An 18,866-nucleotide genomic window follows, 5' to 3' on the forward strand; every position below is an offset into this window, starting at 1 on the left:
GTGACTTATATAGGAACAAAAAATCTCAATGACCTCTTCACCTTGAACATTACCAGCAGTTCCTAATTACTATACATTACAAACGAAGCTACTGTTAAAGTCCAATATTCGAAAAAAGGAAGTCAACGATAAAAAACGGAGGTAAATGCTCGAACAGAAAGAAGTCAAAATTCAAGTCATGAACAAACCTGCTTTCTGCTAAAAAAAACATAGCCAGTAGAATACCGGAAACGACTCGAATTGTCGTGCATTATAATCTCTAAGCTAACCTTGCCAAAATCAGAACATCAAAATAGACAAGAGAAAAAAAAAGTAGCCCAACAAACCACATTAAAGTGTTTTAAAAATGCCGATAATTTTTTAGGTGGGGTGGGTGGGTAGATAGGTTGGGGTAGTTGGGGGGGGGGGGGTAGGTGGGGGTAGTTAGGTGAAGGGAGGGGGTAGTTTGGGGGGTAGGTAGGTGTTGGGGGGTGGTAGGTAGGTGGTGGGAGGGGTTTGTCCGGTGTAGTTTAGATAATTAGGGGTGACTTATGGAGGTAAATGCTCGAACAGAAAGAAGTCAAAATTCAAGTCATGAAAAAAATTGCTTTCTGCTAAAAAAAACATAGCTGGTAGAAGACCGGAAACGACTCGAATCGTCGTGCATTATAATCATTAACCTAACCTTACCGAGATCAGAAAATCAAAATAGGCAAGAGAAAAAACACAAAAGTAGCCCAACAAACCACATTAGTGTTTTAAAAATGCTGACAATTTTTTAGGTGCGAGGGGAGCTAGGTCGGGTGGGTGGGTAGATAGGTTGGGGAGGTGGGTAGTGCTGGGTTAGTTGGGGTGGGGGTAGGTGGGGGGTAGTTAGATGAAGGGAGGGGGTAGTTTGGGGGGTAGTAGGTGGGGTGGGGGGGGGGTAACTTGGGGCGAGGGGGGTGCGGGGCGGTGGGGGGGGGATAGATAGGTGGTATGGGGGGGGGGTTTGTGCGGTGTAGTTTAGATAATTAGGGTTGACTTATATAGGAACAAAAAATCTCAAAATGACCTCCTCACCTTGAACACTACCAGCAGTTCCTAATTACTATACATTACAAACGAAGCTACTGTTAAAGTCCAATGTTCGAAAAAGAAGTCAACGATCAAAAACGGAGGTAATTGCTCGAACAGAAAAAGTCGAAATTCAAGTCATGAACAAACTTGCTTTTTTGCTAAAAAAAACCTGTAGAATCTCAATACTCCTCTTCGAGTCGTAAAAACCTGTAGAAGCTCAACACTCCTCTTCGAGTCGTAAAAACCTGTAAATCTCAATACTCCTCTTCGAGTCGTAAAAACCTGTAGAATCTCAATACTCCTCTTCGAGTCGTAAAAAACCTGTAGAATCTCAATACGCCTCTTCGAGTCGTAAAAACCTGTAGAAGCTCAATACTCCTCTTCGAGTCGTAAAAACCTGTAAATCTCAATACTCCTCTTCGAGTCGTAAAAACCTGTAAATCTCAATACTCCTCTTCGAGTCGTAAAAACCTGTAGAATCTCAATACTCCTCTTCGAGTCGTAAAAACCTGTAGAATCTCAATACTCCTCTTCGAGTCGTAAAAACCTGTAGAAGCTCAATACTCCTCTTCGATTCGTAAAAAACCACGATGTCCCCAATAATAGCCGCTATAGCTTCGCGGCTGTTAATAATCACATGCATAACCAACTAACGTCGACCGAACCGCTCTCGAACGACAGGCCAGAAGCTTGCTTTGGATGTCAATACGTAAATACGGAAGCCAAACGCAGTGTGCTAGGGGGAATGACTGTGGGGTGGGGGGGGGGGGGGGGGTTGGCAGAGAAGTGTGTGCAAAATCAAGTATGTGCAAAAAAACACTTTACAACAATAATGGCTTTAACTTTGTTCGAGAGCAACTAAAAGAGCATCTAATAAAAACAACATGTACTCACAGTTCTTCCGCCATCTGATCCCAGTCTGGGTCTCATTGTTATGACGTGGTACCTGATCACTCCACTCTCCATAGTGTATACACTGTCACTGTCACTCTGCTGGCCTCCATTCCCTCCACCGCCAACTCCACTGCGAACAGTTCCACCGTTGTTGCTGTCAAGTGTACCTCCTCGCTGGTAGTACCTGAAAACACAACCGACGAACGTCGGGCGAACTGCTCTCAAACCACTGTCGAGCAATTGGCTTCGACAGTCACTAGGTACGGGTTAGGGAGGCCAGCTTTTAGCTTAATTGCCAGGGGATGAAGTGGGGGGTCAAACTTTCAAACTCCCTTCACACCTTGAATTTACGTCTCCAAAACAGTTTAGTTGAATTGCATATTTAGAGTATAGTAAGAAGAGAGGCTCTAAGAGCCCTTAATACCCTACGGGCGCTACCTGTTTATCTCATTTCTGAGGACGAAAAGTCAAATGAGTCAGACGAAAACTCGGTCAAGAGAAAAAAAGTAGGAAAAGAATATAACCGACTAACGTCGGAAGAATTGCTCTTGAACGACTAGTGGGAGCTCTAATCGATAGTGCTCGGGTGGTGAGGCTGCAGCCTGAGTGGGACTAAGAAATTCACTAGGGGACTCCGAATAACCGCATAAGAGGTCAATATATAGCACTATTGATTTAAAGTGAAAAAATGGAAACAGTTTCGGCGCACTTATCATTTACTTTTATTATTAAATTGCCGGCAATTGAGCTCAGCTGCTTGAAATTGTGAATAAGAGAGAACTTTGGATCACGCAAAACACAGAAAGTCACTCGAAAAGTCAAAAAACAGTCAAGCGAAAATTTCGCATAAAAAGACACACGTTTACAATAATTGCTTCTCTTTTTTTTGCAACAAGTAAATTAAAATTCTAACCATAAGGTTAAATATAAATGAAACAAAAAATATTTCAAATCATTCAAACAATAATAATATATTAAACATCAACAAATTTCTTAAAGAATCACATTTTAAAATTTTCTTTTGATTGTTTTCTTCCTAAAAATAAAAATAACTTTTAAAAGCTCCTACGTTACTATTCAAAGGAATTTTTTCATGTTGTGAGAGCAAGAAATCATTCAACGTTTTCTTAAAAACGTTTTCATTTTTTGCCAACCGAAGCCAATGTGGTAACTTATTCCATTTCTGTACGCATTGTCGAACAATCGAATTCATTCCAAAGCTGGTTTTGGCATTTTGTCTAATTTTGAATTATTTTGTTCGAGTATTTTGATGAAGACTCAGATACCCGTGAAATTTTTCAGAATTTTTGGGCCAAGCGATATCATAACAAAATTTGATTAGCGACATTTTTGCTATTATTAGCTCAGCTGGTAGCGTCTTTGTCTGGAGTAGCAGATCTCTCGCTTTGTCATACTTTTTGCGTAGAAAGCACACCTTTATATCCCAGTTAATCTGTCGGTTAAGGCGTTTTAGGTTTTTTGCAGATAAATTTTTAAAAAAGATTGCCGAAAATGATAAGTGTGAAAGCACAAGTGATTTTAGAAGAATTCGCGCGTTCAGGGGAACTTGATGTCTTATAAGGTAAATTGATCTTATAGCATGAGCCATCTTTTTTGAAGGTTTTATTCAGCTGCTCCTCGAAACTAAGATTCCTGTCATTTTGAATACCAAGATATCTGCAACTTTTTTGTGTTGTGAGAACTTCGTTTTAATAAAAAATAGATCCGAAATCTGAATTATCGCGCGAGAAAAAAATTAGTTCGGTTTTGTTTGTATTCAAAGTTAGTTTGTTCATCTCTACATATTCTTCTGTTTTTTGTAAAATTTCCGTGACTTTTCCATGTGAGCTACTTTTCTGTCCGCAACAGACAATACTTGTGTCATCTGCGAATTGGATTACCTTATCCGTTGTGCTTATATTAGATGAAAAATCGTTCACATATAAAAGAAAAATGAGTGCTCCTAAAACAGTTCCTTGTGGCACACCGTGATTCGAAATTTCACAATCAGAGAATATGCCGTTAAGTTTTACCCTTTGTTTGCGGTTGGCAAGAAATGAAAACAGTAATTCTTTCGCTTCCTGGAAAAAACCATACATTTCAATTTTTTTAAAGAAAATGTTACGCGAAATGGAATTAAACGCTTTTGCAAGGTCTAGAAAAATAGCAACAGTTTCCTTGCATTGATCTAAATTAGCCGAAACTGTTTCAACCAGTTCCAGAACTGCATCTGTTGCAGACTCTTTTTTCTAAATCCGAATTGCTCTTTGTTTATAATTTTATGCTTATCAATGAACTCCATCATCTGATTCAAAAGGAGGCGCTCAAAAATTTTTGCAAAACTCGGAGTTACTGAAATTGGTCGATGATTTGTGCTATCTAATTTATCACCTTTTTTGAAAATTGGTGTTACATAGGCTAGTTTCATTTTAGTTGGGAAAATTTTCTCCCTAATGCACTCATTTAAGGCGAATTGTAGATGTACGCCTATAGCTAATTTGCAAGACTTTGAGTCGAATTGAGATTTCACCAGGTCCTGCTGCTTTGTTATCGTCCAGCGAGTCAATGACTGAACAAAGTTCTTTTCTAGTCACACTTCTGAATGTGAATTCAGGTATATTAAGTTTATCAGGGTATTTACAAGCAATATCCAAACCTTTGAAAACACCTAGATTAGCAAATGATCTATTCAGACAATTGACAATATTTTTTTGTTCCCTTGAAATTTCACCACTGTCTAATCTGATTTCATCAACCTTGACAATTCTTTCATTCGGACTGGTCTTTTGTTTAATGAATTTCCATTGTTACTTACTTGTTGGTAAAATTTGGAAGAAATTTATGCAAAAATTGTTGTGCGCCTCCCTTAGTCTCCTATTAACTAAGTTTCTTAAGCGCTTAAATTCTTTGTACGTCTCGCTATCAGGAAATTTTTTCCATTTATTGAACAAAAAATGTTTTTCTGCAATCAAATGTTTCAATTCTTGTGTTAACCAGGGCCTAGAATTCGTATAAGTTTCTCCCCTTTTTTAACACTCGGAATTGGTGCGTGTTTTTCAACAATTTTCTCAAAAATGTCGAGAAATGAATCAGACAGATCGTTGCCATTCTCAGATTGGTACAATCTACACCATTCGGCAAGGGCAAGATCTCTGTTAAATTTAAAGCGTGAGAAAAGTCGAATATTTCTCATCGTTATTATGTTGTCCTTCTCAGATTTCGAGAGGTTTGATTCGAAAATAACAAGAAAATGGTCGGAGTTAAAAGGGGTTGTTGTGACATTGTAGGCAATTATCTGATCTCTTGAAACGAAACAGTGATCAATAAGTGTAAATGTTTTATCAGTACATCTGGTTGCATCCCTTAGGTTAACAATTTCTAATCCTGAATTTGACGCAAAAATGTCTAGTTTACTTTTTTCTGTTTTGTTCAGATAATTCAAGTTGTAGTCTCCCAGCAAAATAACGTCATCTGTAACGCTATATGCTCCCGATAATTCGGAACTTAACTGATCAAGAAAATACTCACCAAGACGTTTGTTTGGGCAATAAGAAACGTTAACAAGTAATTTTTCAGTCAAAGGGTCAGTTATTTCAACCCAAATGGTTTCAAAAAAACTCATCAACCGTTTCAAGGCTCGATTTAATATCGGCGGTAAAATTTTTTGGGGACAAAAAAACCTACTCCTCCGCCCTTTGAAGCCCCTGTTTTGTCTGATCTACATTTCCCAAAGAAAGTATGCGATGTTAAAAAGTTATTTTCAATATTACAATCAGTGTCCAACCAGGTTTCAGTTACAGAGACAAACGTATTAATCGCAGCTGTTTGCAAAAAGTTTCCAAACTCTTCAAACTTGTTCTTCAAGCTTTGACAATTAATAAGGAAAAATAAAGGCGAGTGGCTTGTTCCTCTGTTTTTTAAGTAACTTGAATACTCAATCAAATTTTCCAGATGAGGCCCTGGGTTCAATTCAATGTCCCCTGACAGCATGAGACGTACAAGTGAACAAAAAACTAACAGTTTTAGGAACAAAACAAAAAAGTATGAATCAACTGTTTTTAAAAAATAACAAACATTAGGTTTGTTATAATAATACTTTTCAAATGTGCGCTTATGAATTTCAGTATGATTTTCTTTTCCCATAAGTATACTGAAAATTAAAAATATTAAGAAAAGTCGCATTGTTCTATATTTCAACAAACCACCAGCCAAATTTATAATGAGTTGGAGGTAAAAATGTTTGTTTTGGATGGAAACCAAAAAAATTGTTGTTATCATAGTGATCAAAATTTTTTCCAAAGTTTTGCTTGATAATTCTCGGTTTTATTTCAGTTTCTGACACCGTAAGCCCAAGATGCACGTAGAAGTTCCGAATATTTCTGACAAGTTTAGGTATACCATGACTGACTGATGGGTGTACTCCATCATTGCTGATATCTTTCGTTTCCAGTATATTATTCAAACAAACAACGTCAATATCAAAAACGCCACTCAACTCCGTTGCAACATTTTCTAACGCTTCATTATATTTGTCTATGTTTTCGTTATTTTTGCTGCGACCGAAAAATCTATCTTTAACTGGTGGAATTTTGCAAAGTGCAACTTTGAGTGGTGACAGTTTCTTTATAATTTCCGACGCAGTTTCCATTAAAATACTAGCTGTTTCAAAACCGCTATTTCCCGAATCAATATTGTTATGTCCAGCATGTATAATAAGATTTTCAATCTTGTGATAACCGTTGTATTGCTTTACAATATTTGACAAGTCTTGAACTTTTGCTGAAGGATAGGAGTGTATAGCTGTACTTGGGCTCAGATCTTTTGCTTGTACTTTTTTGTATGTACTATCCGAAAGAATAAGTGTCTTTGTTGATCTTGGTATAAACTTTGGATAAAAAATCTTGGTTTGTTGTTGATGTTGTTGAACGTTGTTGTTGTCATGGTTTTGGTTCGATGTTTTTTCGTTTACTTTCTCGATTAGATTATCAACCATTTTGTTATTTTGTTGTCGGAGGAAAGCATTTTCATCTTTAAGTTGTAACAATAATTTATTCAAATTCAAACATTCACTTATCAAGTCTTCTTTCTTCATTTTTTCAAAATCTTTCCTCTCTTTATGTACCTCTGTCATTGTTTCAAAAAAGCTGTGGTTTGTTTGTGTGTTTTACAAAAAGCGCATGCGACTGACTTCTTTGAGAGCAATTAAAAACATGGCTGGCAGATTGCCGGAAAATAGCCGCCGTTGATGCACTAGACGCACTTGCACTAGAGTGCGAGCAATAGAGATCACTCAAAAATGAAGAATGAAAGTGAGAAAAAATCGCTTGAGAAGTCAAAGAATGTTCAAGAAGACAAGCGCAAAATGGTTAAGCAAAAAATTTGCATTAAAAATACCAACACGTTTAAAATAATTACTATGAACTTCGTTCAAGAGCAATAAACTAGAGAAACATTGACCGCCCCGTCCTATCAAGTAAAAGTCTTCTGATGGCCGGTAGCGAAATTTTTTGAACGGTTTTTCTGTTGCTCCTTTTTCCTTGCTTAAGAATGGGTTATGGGAATTAAAAAAGGAGAGCGCCTAAATAATTGCCGATTGAGAGGCTGACGGCGGCTATTGAAGACTATATGACTAATATAATTGATACCAACTTCGTTTGAGATCATTTAAACAATCATCGCAAAGCAAAACGCTGTTGAAACGATTACTCTGATTTCAATTAAAATCCTTAATTTCAATTAAACTTCAAGCACTGAAGTCTTCCAAGTAATATAGCTTTACAACTATCAAGCTTTGGAATCCTCTATTGAACGCTCAGCTAAGATTCCATAAGTGAGTGCAGAAGTCATTTATTGAGCGAGATACGAATGGTTAAAAAATTTATCACAGCATTAACTTGAAAACCTATACAGAAAGAAGTAACAAATAACATCACGCGCACGAAGGTTACGAAAACTAATCGCAAGCTTGCCGTTTTTACAAAACGGGTCCCATTTTGGTCCCTGGTTGTTTTTGAAATGAAAACCAATTTAACCAGGTCTAAACCACATGAACATGCCAACCCAAAAGCGCGAAAGAATAGCTGCAAAAAGCATGTTTGATTTGCACACAACAAACACCCAAATAAAAGATCTTAAAAAACTTTCCATACAAGCTAAATGTTAAAATAAATTTCTGCAGATCTATCGAATCAATCCCACAACAAAACTCTTTTGAGTCTAGGTCAAATTAAATAGTAAAATTGAATGTTTTCTGTATGACCAAGCAATTAATTGAAGACAAAATAGTTGGGGAAACTTTCATAGAATCAATGTCAGAGAAAATTTTACACAAAATCTCCGCAAAATGGAACTTCCAACAGTTATTCTGATGTACCGTACCTGATTCAAAGAATAAACAGTACCATGGACATAACAATGAAAACGATAAAATCTGGAAAAATCTCTGTAGGAAAATTCCAACAATTTTTCATTGAACTACACGTTCTGTTTCGTCAGTGAAAATCTACAAAAGATATGGCAGGCTAAACGTCTGGATGAACTGCTCTCGAACGACAGGCGGGTTCAATTTATTTAGAGAGGGTGTAGGTTAAAAAATGTTTTATGGGTGCAAAAAACACCCAACGGGTTCGAACCTCGGACCTCTAGGTTTACAGTCTGACATTTTAACACACCCAGCATGGCTTCGATTTCTTTTCACTCACAATTTCGTTCAGCAGCAAACTTGATTTTAAAACGAGAGCAACTTGGATCTCTCAAAAATGAAGAACTGAATTGTGAAGAGTCAAAACTTAAACCACACAAAAATGAAGAACTAAAGTGTGAGAAAGACCGTTCTAGGACAAAAGCGCAAAAACGGTCAGGCAAAAATTCAGCATATAAAAGATCAGCACGCTTACAGAAATTACTTCAAACTTCGATCAAGAAATATTAATAAGGGCAAAAAAATCAGTTTTAACAGGTCCTTCAAACGTTTCATCCACTAGCCACAATAAAAAGCAATTAAAAATATGCGAAAATATTCGAAAATGAACGAAAAACAGAAATCTTTAAACATAACCGACCAACGACCGGCGAATTGCTCTTAAACGACCGGCGAGCGGTTGGTTTCGTCAGAAGCTAGTCACGATTTAGTGACCCTAGCTTTACTGAAGGGGCGTGAGGTGAGCGCAACGGTTCTTGCACCGGGGGGCTGATTAGGGGTGGGGGCAACGGTGGGAGGGGGTCTTTGGCTGCATGGGGCCCTTAAGGCCTGAACGAAGTGCAGGGGGTGATGGGGGCGGGGGGGGGGGGTGATGTGATGGGGAGGCTGATGTGGGAAGATTGCTGAGGGGTGGGGGTCAACCTCTAAGGACCGCCCTTCACACCATAAGTATAAGCCTCAAACAGTTTCTGTGAATCGCATACTTGGAGACTAGTGAGCTGAAAGTCTAAGAAAACCTAATGCCCGCGGATTGCTACCTGTTTATCACGTTTTTGAGGACGAAAAGTTCAATGGGTCAGGCAAAAAACCGGTCAAGCGAAAAATCGCATTAAAAAAACCAACAGGACTAATATAACTGCTACAAACTTCGTTTGAGAGCAATTAAAAACTGACAATTCGACTAAATTTAATAATTTCACATAAATCTCATTATTGATACCAATCAACTCAAAAGATAACTAGAGCCAACAGAAACACCGCAACCACAAAATCGCCGCAGAATTTAATAACTTGAAGACAAAAACCGCTAAAAAGTGACGACAAAGACACCAAAATTGTATCCGAACTCTAATATATCCTCAAAATGATAAAACTCTCAAACATTTATTTATTTGTTAATATAAGAGCCAATGGCCATTGGGACCGATAAAATAAACGAAAAGCCTGTCACGCCTACTTTTATCGCTATCTCAGAATAATGAATGACTTTAGACTTTTTTCTTTCGACTTTTGTTTAACATAATGACCTAAACACTTAGTTGAATTAAACACTTGTGCAAACATCACTTTCGCACACCATTTTCAGGGTAGTTTATAATAAATCACGTTTTGAAGCACGCAAACAAGATCCCTCTCAAAAATCGAATATATGTTCAAATATCAATTTCTCAATCCACATGAGTGGTTCAAAAAATCACGCTTCAAACCTCTCTTTACTACTCCAGCATGACTAAAATTGCCACACTAAATTGACTTCTTACTGGCGTGAAAAAGCCAAAAAAGGAGGGCATATCTCAAAAGACAGTACAAATCCTTTTGATTGTAAGTAAAAAAAATAGAGCGCCTAAATAACAGCCATGATAGGTTGACGTTAGTTATTAAAAACAACCGAATAACGTCGGCAGAATTGCTCTCGAACAATTGGTGGGAACTGGAATCTATTGCAGCCTGCTTCAGTAGGGGGGGGGGAGTAACTAAACTCAATTAGTCCAATGATGTCTTTCGAGGTTATTATATACTAATATAACCGCTAATAAAAATTCAACTGAAAAAATGACACGAATTTCGGCACAATTTTTAATTGACTTAGTAGTAAACTGTCGCAAATTGAGTTCAACTGCTAACTCTTCTGAATGGGAGAAATTTAGATCGAGCAAAACAAAGGTCAGGGGCGCAAAAGTCACTCGATAAATGAAAACGATTAAGTGAAAATTTTGCATAAAAAAGACCAACACGTTTAAAATAATTGCTTCAAACTTCGTTCGAGAGCAATTAAATAACATAGCCGGCAGATTGCCGGAATAGCTGCGAAAGAATAGACCTGCTAGAGATAGAAACAGATACAGATCTAAATTGAAAAAAAATCCACGCCGCTCAAAAAACTAGGTAAAAAACATTCAGCCATAAATTAATAAAGCTTGTTAAAATTCATTCCGCAGAAGCTACTTATTAGGGAACTTTAATGCACATATGAGTTCCTTTGACCTCAAACAAATTCAAATTAAACTTAAGTTTTAAAGTGCAAAAGTCAATTTTTTGAGTGAGGTAAGTCATGTATGATCAAAATCTAATCACCAAATAACCTAAAAACTTTTACTAAAGCGAGTGAGAAATGACGTCACGCGCGCAAATGCCGTTAGTGAGAGGAAAAAGTCATTTATAAAACTTTTTCAGAAGACTTTCAGCTTTGCTGTGTGAACAAATGTAAAACGAAAAAAGAGCGTCAGACGACGAAACAAAAAAACATAGCAGGACAAGTCCTGACGTACAATTCAAAGAATTTTCATTGACTAAACAAAAAACTAGACCTAGAACGGACTATGAGTGAACTGGATAAACCATTTCTAAAAAAATCAGATAAAAAAAACAAAACAGAAAATTAATATCAAAATGCCTCTAGCAAAGAACGAAAGAAAGAATAAATTTCTCCAAATATTAGACAGCAAATTAAATCAATTTAATTTGAAAATTTACTTAAACATATAACATAACAACAATAAGTATCTCGGAGAGGACAGATAGACGGGGTTATAAAACCCACTTAGTATCTGCCCTAGCTAAAGTTAAATAGTTACAGTTAAATATTTAACATCCCCTGACCAGGTCTCCGGTGCCAACGCCAAGGCAAACAAACCTCAGAACACTGTCCTAGAGACATGAACAAGAAAATTTGCTTAATAGGAAGAACGCCTAACACTGTGTCTTTGCTAACGAGAGAGCCGTTGATTCCTAGCTACTATGTATTAATTTAAAAAAAATTTTCCTGCAGTTCGATTTTCTTCGTCGATTTTCTATGTGTAGACTTCGTTATTTTGCAAAAATAATACCATTTTTGAAGCCGGAACAATTTTCGACTGGAGTTCATGGAAAGAACTCCAGGAAAGAACTCCAGTCTACTCTTTACTCAGCAAGTAACTTTCTTTGAATTTATGATAAAATTGCGATATTTTTTGCCAATTTTCGTTTTCAATATTTTGTGCTAGAACTTCATTCTTTCTCAGTATGTTAAATAACCTTGCACAACGATATAAAACAGTAGAGCGCTCAAACTGCTTCTTAAAGGAGGGAATTTTTAGATAATTTTTGGTAGACCTAGTGTTTCTGGTACTATGCTCATATTCAAAGAGTTCATTTAGATAAGTTTCGCTATTGATCTTTTTCAATGATTTCAGGACAAATTTCAGCAGCTCATATATATGAAACTCGAATACTGTTAGCAATTTATTAGAGATAAAAATTTCCCTGGAACTACCTGACAATTTCCTGAAATAAATGAGTTTTAAATTTTTTTCCGCAGATTGTAGATAGGTAAAAGCGACGAATAACTGCAACAGCCATATACAAATAACATTGCTTCGATAGTAATCCATAAACTGTTTTCGGGGTAGATAGTGACGCAGCTTATATATAATACCACACTGTTTTGAGTCTTTTCGTAATATATTCTAAATTTGCTTGAAAACTTAACTTAATATCTACATAGATTCCGAAATAATTAAAATGATTTTTCAAAAAAAAAACGCCATCAAACTTAACACTGATTTGGAAGCACTATTTTTGTTCCCTATATTTATTTGTACGGTTTTTTTCCATATTTAGTACTAACTTATTAGCAATCAACCAATTATTGATGTTCTGCATATCTTCTTGCACTGAATTATTGTCTTAATTGATTGCGGTGAGGTTTGTATCATCCGCAAAAAAATAACATCAAGAGATTTGCAAACTGTTGGCAGATCATCGATATAAATGAGGAACAACAACGGACCCAAAATTGAGCCTTGTGGAACCCCACAAACTATAGAATTCCACGATGAACAGGCCCAATTAAAAATAACCCGCTTCTGTCTCCCATTTAAGTATGATGTTATTCAATTTAAAGCCGGGCCCCTTATATCAGTGTTTTTGATCTTTTTTAATAAGATATCGTGCTCAATGGTATCAAAAGCCTTTTAAAGATCAAGAAAGAAACTGATAGCTTTTACATTTTGGCAATTCAATCTTAATTTTTCGACTAAATCAACAAGGGCGTCAATTGTACTGTGTTTGACACGAAACCCAAATTGCCTATGCAAATTATGATATTCCATGTAGGCATATATGAGAATGAACAAAGCACGTTCTATAATTTTAGAACGTGCACGTTTTAGAATTTTAGAAGAGAAATTGGTCTGTAGTTATTTTCATCTAGTTTTGATCCATCCTTGTGAAGGTTAATTACTTTAGCCTTTTTTAGATCATAGGGAAATATTCCTTCTCCAAATGATTTATTGATTACCTGAGTTGGGTATGGAATCGTGATATTTGATGATAACTTTACTATGACATTAGAGATATCATCATCATCAGATGAGACTTTATTGTCTAGATTTTCAATGATTTCTCTTACCTCTTCAATGGTTATTGGTTTTAGATACATGGAGTGGTTAACTTCGTTCATCTCAGGTAAAGGCACATGTCTAATTTTTTCTTTCAACTTCGGACCAACATTGGTGAAGAATGTGTTAAACTGCTCAGCAATGTCATCGCTGCTGGGATCAGTGCAACGTTCACTACATGAGTTTAACACCGGTACGTGCGAACTTTTGCGATTAGTTCATTTTATATCATTGATTAACTTATATGTTTGCCTTGAGTCTCCCACACATGATTCAAATTTTTGTCTATAAAAATCTTTTTTAGCTTTTTTTTTTACACATGTTTCAAACTTGTTGCGTTATAATTTGAATTTTGCTTTTACTGTTTTTAGCAGGAACAAAAAACCATTAGCGAGAAATGCAAATTTGATTCTAACAAAAACTAGGCCTGGAATTAACTATGAAAGGATTGAGAAAACCATTTAGAAAAAAATCCGATCCGAAAAATTGAAAAAAACAGTAAAAACCAAAGTGAAATTGCCGCATGTAACAAAAAACCACTAGCGAGAAAGCGAATTTTTGTTCAAACACCGTTTTCTCATTCTACTTTAAAATTAGAGCGGAAAAATTTCACGCCGCTCGCTTTTTCGCTCCATTTCCTGTTTCGGCGTGCCCAAAATCACTACTCCAATTTGACTTCAAAAATCATGAAAATGTGTGAACAGATCTTAAAACAGCCGGAAGAATTCCGGAAACGACTCGAAGTGCAAATCCATTTAATCGCCATCCAACTTCTCGTCAGACAAAACGTGCTTCTACTAAATGATGATGATCTTGAAACAAAACCATTAATACAAAAATAAAAACAAGAAAATCAAATCTGGTAAAAAAAATCTGATCAAACTTTGTCATAAATAATTGAGATCCCGAAAGATATATCTCTGCAAAATTACTTCATCAAAACATCTAGTACCTACTAAAACCACTTATGAAAGTTTTAAAAAAATACTTGAAGCCAAATAATGAAAAACAGCTCTTACGAATTAAAAAACAAAGAACTTAAAGAACTTTTAAGAACTTAAAAAATTTTACAAAAGCACATAAATCCAAAGAAAATTCCTTTAAGCCAATAGGGTATCTAGAAGCTCGCAAAACAATAGGCAAGTCATAATAGGCTAGGAAACTTGTCTAAAACACAGAAAAAAAAGAAAAACTGCAAATTAAAATAATTCCAATTTTTTTTTGTCATATTTATCAACAAAAAAATGATTCATATCCATAAAACTGAAACCAATTGATATCTACTAATTGCTCATGTAGAAGGGGTCTATTCAGTGCCCATTTGAGCCAATAAGACAAAACAATCCGAAAAAACCGCAAAAATTAGCCCGAAAACCAGCAAAATACATGAAAAACCTCCGAATTAGCATAAAAATCATATGAATTTCCCGAAACCTTCGAATCACTTCCAACACCAGCCTAAAATTAAAATAAAATCATAACCAAACCTCTTAACCGAAAAAAATGAAAAAAAAACTACTTCAAAATGCCACACGTGAACAAAAATTTTGCTCGCTTATAGAATTTTTTTTTCACACCTCAATTTCTCGCTCTCTGGAAAACAGCGATATCAACAAAAAACCACTCTCTTTTCGCTCCACTCTTCATTTTGTTCAGCAACAAAACAACTCCAAATTTTTTCACCTGTTTCATTTCCCGCTTCGAAATTCACTCCAATAAAATTGATTAAAAAAAGGGACTTCTCCAATACTCCTCTTCGAGTCGTAAAAAAGACAACGCCCCAATACAATTCAAATTCTTTGAATTGTAATAAAAAACCAAGAGCACAGCAATATAGCTACGCTCAGCTTACAGCTTCGCAGCTATAATAAACGACTAACGTCCCCCGAATTGCTCTCAATTGACTCGCGAGGAGTTGGCTTTGTCAGCAGCATAGTGAGGCTAGCTGTGCGGAGCGATAAATAAAAGGAGTAGAAAAGGGTCTTATGAGGGAATGGGGGCTTAACTAAGAGCTCGAGAGGGTTGTAGTGAGGGGATCTATACCGCCAAAAATGTACCTCAAACTGTGATTTTTAGTCCCTTAGCAGCTATTAAAGCTCTAAGAGAACTGCCCCGGGAGGGGGTTAACGATGGATGGTATCAAACTCTAAGAAACGTCCTTCACGCCGTGAATTTGTCTCTGAGACTCTTTCGGTAACTTTCAGACTAGTGAGTCGTAAGTCTGAGAGAACTTAATGCTCTCCGGGCTTTGCTTGTTATTCGTTTTTGAGCACAAAAAGACAAATGGTCGGACGAAAACTATCAAACTATCCGATTCATACATTTTACCACTATATTCCATCACGAAGTCGACATTGAGCTAGTTAAATCCATCTACAAGTGAACAAATTTTTAATAGCAATCCACGCGACATACCAAGCATTGGGCTCCCCAGGTTCTGCGTACTCGTAATGAGCAGAACCAGCCTCCCTGTCAAGAGACGGCACCTCGTTAATTTCAACTTCAACTTCATTTGCCTGTTCCAGCCTGACGCCAATGACACCACCTCTTCCATTTTCGATACGGATGCCACTAACACGGCCATCAATTTCAGCGTCTTCGTTGTCAATTGCCTGTGAGGATCCGTGAGCGGGTTCACTGATAGGTGGAAGGGAATCAACTATGTCTCGACTGCAGCACGCTATCAGTTCTCTCTACAAACAGAAGTAATGGTTACGTGTCTCTGCTTGAAGTGACTGAGAACTTCTGGCGTTTATCGAGAACCGCGAAGTTGTTCGAGATATTAAGTCAGAATTTCGAAGTGACTTCTACAGAGTCACTTAATCATGCTTAAAACACGAAACGCGCACGTTTTAAAATGACGAAAGTCAACGATATTCAACTTCTGCCTAAGTAGCAACTTCTGGCATTTAAACTTCTGGCACTGCAGACTTTCGGCATTTTAAAATGTGCACGTGAGTGTTTTAACAGATCATGCTTTCCTTTTTACCAGTATATTTCGTTGTCTTTGTTTTCGGAATCTTGTTCAATCAAAACTATCGTATCGGTTCGCGGAATCATTGTAGCAACGAAACATAAACCAAAATCAGAGCCTTAATGAAAGCGCAAAAATCAACAAACTAGAGCAATGTGTCATTCAATTGGCGTGATTCTAATGAATTCACAGAACTTCAGGCGTTAGTAGTTAGTTAACATTTCAGAGCCACTTAAGAAGAGTATCCTAACCAATTTTGAAAGGCGAGCGGTTGGCTTCGGTCGAATCTAGCTGGGGCTAAGAGACGTTAGCATTGGAGGGTGGTAAGTGGTGTGTCTGTGGGGGGGGGGGGGGGGGTCAAGCGATGGGGGGAGGGAGTCGGGTTGGACGAGAAGAGGGTTCCAAATCGCCAGGTAAAGGAGGGTGGAGGGTCTCCCCAAAATAATTTTGGTGAATCGCATTCTTCGATATTGCGTAATGCTGTAAGAGATATTAATGCCCCCCGGGCCGTACCTCTTTATACCGTTTTTGAGGACGAAAAGTCAAATGGGTCCGACGAAAAAATGATCAAGCGAAAAATCGTATTAGCATAGCCGGTAGATTGTCGTAAAATAGCCGCCGTTGACGCGATTGATGCACATCGGGATTGAAACAAAAAAAAACACGAGACAGATTGACTGGATTTTTTTCGGTTGTTTTTTTAGTGTCAAAAAGTGGTTCGAATTCGGCGTGCAGTTTAAGTTCGATTCTAAAACTATACTTAATTCAGCTTCTAAACTGAGAGCTAATAAGCGATATCAGCCAGCGAACACTAACACTAATGAACTTTGATAGCCTAATTCTCAAGTACTTAATTACCGGGCTTTATCGGTTTATCCCGTCTCTTTTGATTTTGCTGTTTTCACTTTGACCGTATTCATTATATTGCGTAATTCATTGCATGAAAAAAATTGAAAGCCATTTAAATGAAACCGTGAGCGAAGTAAGTCAGAACTCAAACGTGAAAATTGTGACTAATGTAAAACGAAAAACGTGATCAAAAGTTAAAGCGAATTAAAAAAAAACATTGGACAAGTCCTGAAATACAATTCAAATCATTATTTTTGACCTGAAAACAATTTACTCGGCTTCAAAAGGCAAATGAGAGCTTTTAGTAAAGAGAATAAGCAAAAATTGATATTCGAAACTAAAACTCCAAGAATTAGGGCATATAAATTTGGCACTACTTAGATGCACACTATTGATCTTCAACTAGAAGATGTTCATAAAATTTTAAAGTTCTATAAGTGAGATCAGAAGTCATTCCTTTCGATTGAGGTAAGTCACAGAATTGACCTAAAAGCAGAACTGACATCACACACAAAAATTTTAACTGCAAAGCAGTAGAAGTCACTGAAGTTATCGAAAACGCCGCCAATTCCAAGAAATCGGGTCGTAAGAATCATCGATGAAGACGACGAAAAAAACCACGATAACCCCAAAAATAGCCACTATCACAGCGCGGTTATTAATTACATCAATTAATTGACTCCTCATTAACCACGCACGGTTGAGACCTGTCATCAATGATATTAAGTAATAAGACAGCAAAAAGTACAACAAATACTAGCAACACAAAAAAATCACTAAGATTTTTTTTTTAAAAAAAACGAACAAGCGTATAAGTCACAAAAAGCAAAAGCTATGAACTGAAATGAATTGCCTTAATTGAAGCTTTTTTAGCAACCAATTAGATCTGTCGATTAAGAGACTAAGTTAAGACAAAGTTGAAACGAAAAACTCGCAAAACTCAAAACAATCGAAAATTATTACTGAGAACATGTTGTGTCAAAGTCATAGAAAGCACTAGCTTTGAACAAAAACGAACAAATCCATAAACTTCACCCCTATTAGCACCATCAGAGACCTTTACCCAATGAGATTAAATAAAAAGATAAAAAGTACAACAAAAACTTGTAGAAATCAACAATTCACTCCAAATTTTTGAGAAAAAGTAGTATCAAAGTCATGACAACCACCAGCAATCAACTCGAGCCATTAATTAGGTTCTTTTATGCCTCATTAGCAACCAATCAGACCTGTCATTGATGACAATAAGTTATAAGACAGAAGTTAATTTTAAAAAAAAGAAGGTGAATTCAAGCGAAGGCAAACAGGCAATATTAGAAAACATATGTACCGTCTTAGAAGCACTGAATGACAGGAAACTTTGCAAACAGAAGTCAAATTGACGCAAAAATACCTGAAAAAACCCTCTCAAAAACCGCCAAACTGTTCAAACACCAATTTCTAACTCCACTTTAAAGGTATTTTGAAAAAAGTCACGCCTCAAACCTACTCGATTTTTCACTCCATTTACTATTTCAGTGTGACCAAAATCACCGCTCTTATTTGAACTCTCACTGACGTGAGACAGCCAAAAAAAGCGAAACAGATCTGGAAAGAAGACAGCGCACCAATACAATTCAAATTCTTTGAATTGTAAAACATAGCCGGCATATTGCCTGAAAATAGCCGCTATAGATGGCTATGACCACCAGTCCGTTAACAGACCACTAGACTTTTTGTGTTAGATTCGGACTGTCATTTTTATGAGACACATAAGCCCTATAATGAAAAAGCCCAAATAGGTCTTTTCAAAATTAATATTCGAAATCAAAGA

The 18,866-nt window shown here is 36.7% G+C and overlaps 1 protein-coding gene across 3 annotated transcripts in view; it reads right to left on the reverse strand.

The window, feature by feature from the left end:
* Nucleotides 1-18,866, reverse strand: part of LOC142344915 (uncharacterized) — a 55,987-nt gene that overhangs the window by 8,497 nt on the left and 28,624 nt on the right. For all 3 annotated transcript variants that reach the window (XM_075396979.1, XM_075396980.1, XM_075396981.1), the window contains exons 8-9: nucleotides 15,646-15,923; nucleotides 1,933-2,116 (exon numbers count right to left, since the gene is read on the reverse strand). In XM_075396979.1, coding sequence (XP_075253094.1) covers nucleotides 1,933-2,116; nucleotides 15,646-15,923 — 462 coding nt within the window. The remainder of the gene's footprint in view (nucleotides 1-1,932; nucleotides 2,117-15,645; nucleotides 15,924-18,866) is intronic.

This window comes from Convolutriloba macropyga, chromosome 8 (assembly GCF_964194025.1).
Source record: "Convolutriloba macropyga chromosome 8, txConMacr16.3, whole genome shotgun sequence".
NCBI lineage: Eukaryota > Metazoa > Xenacoelomorpha > Acoela > Convolutidae > Convolutriloba > Convolutriloba macropyga.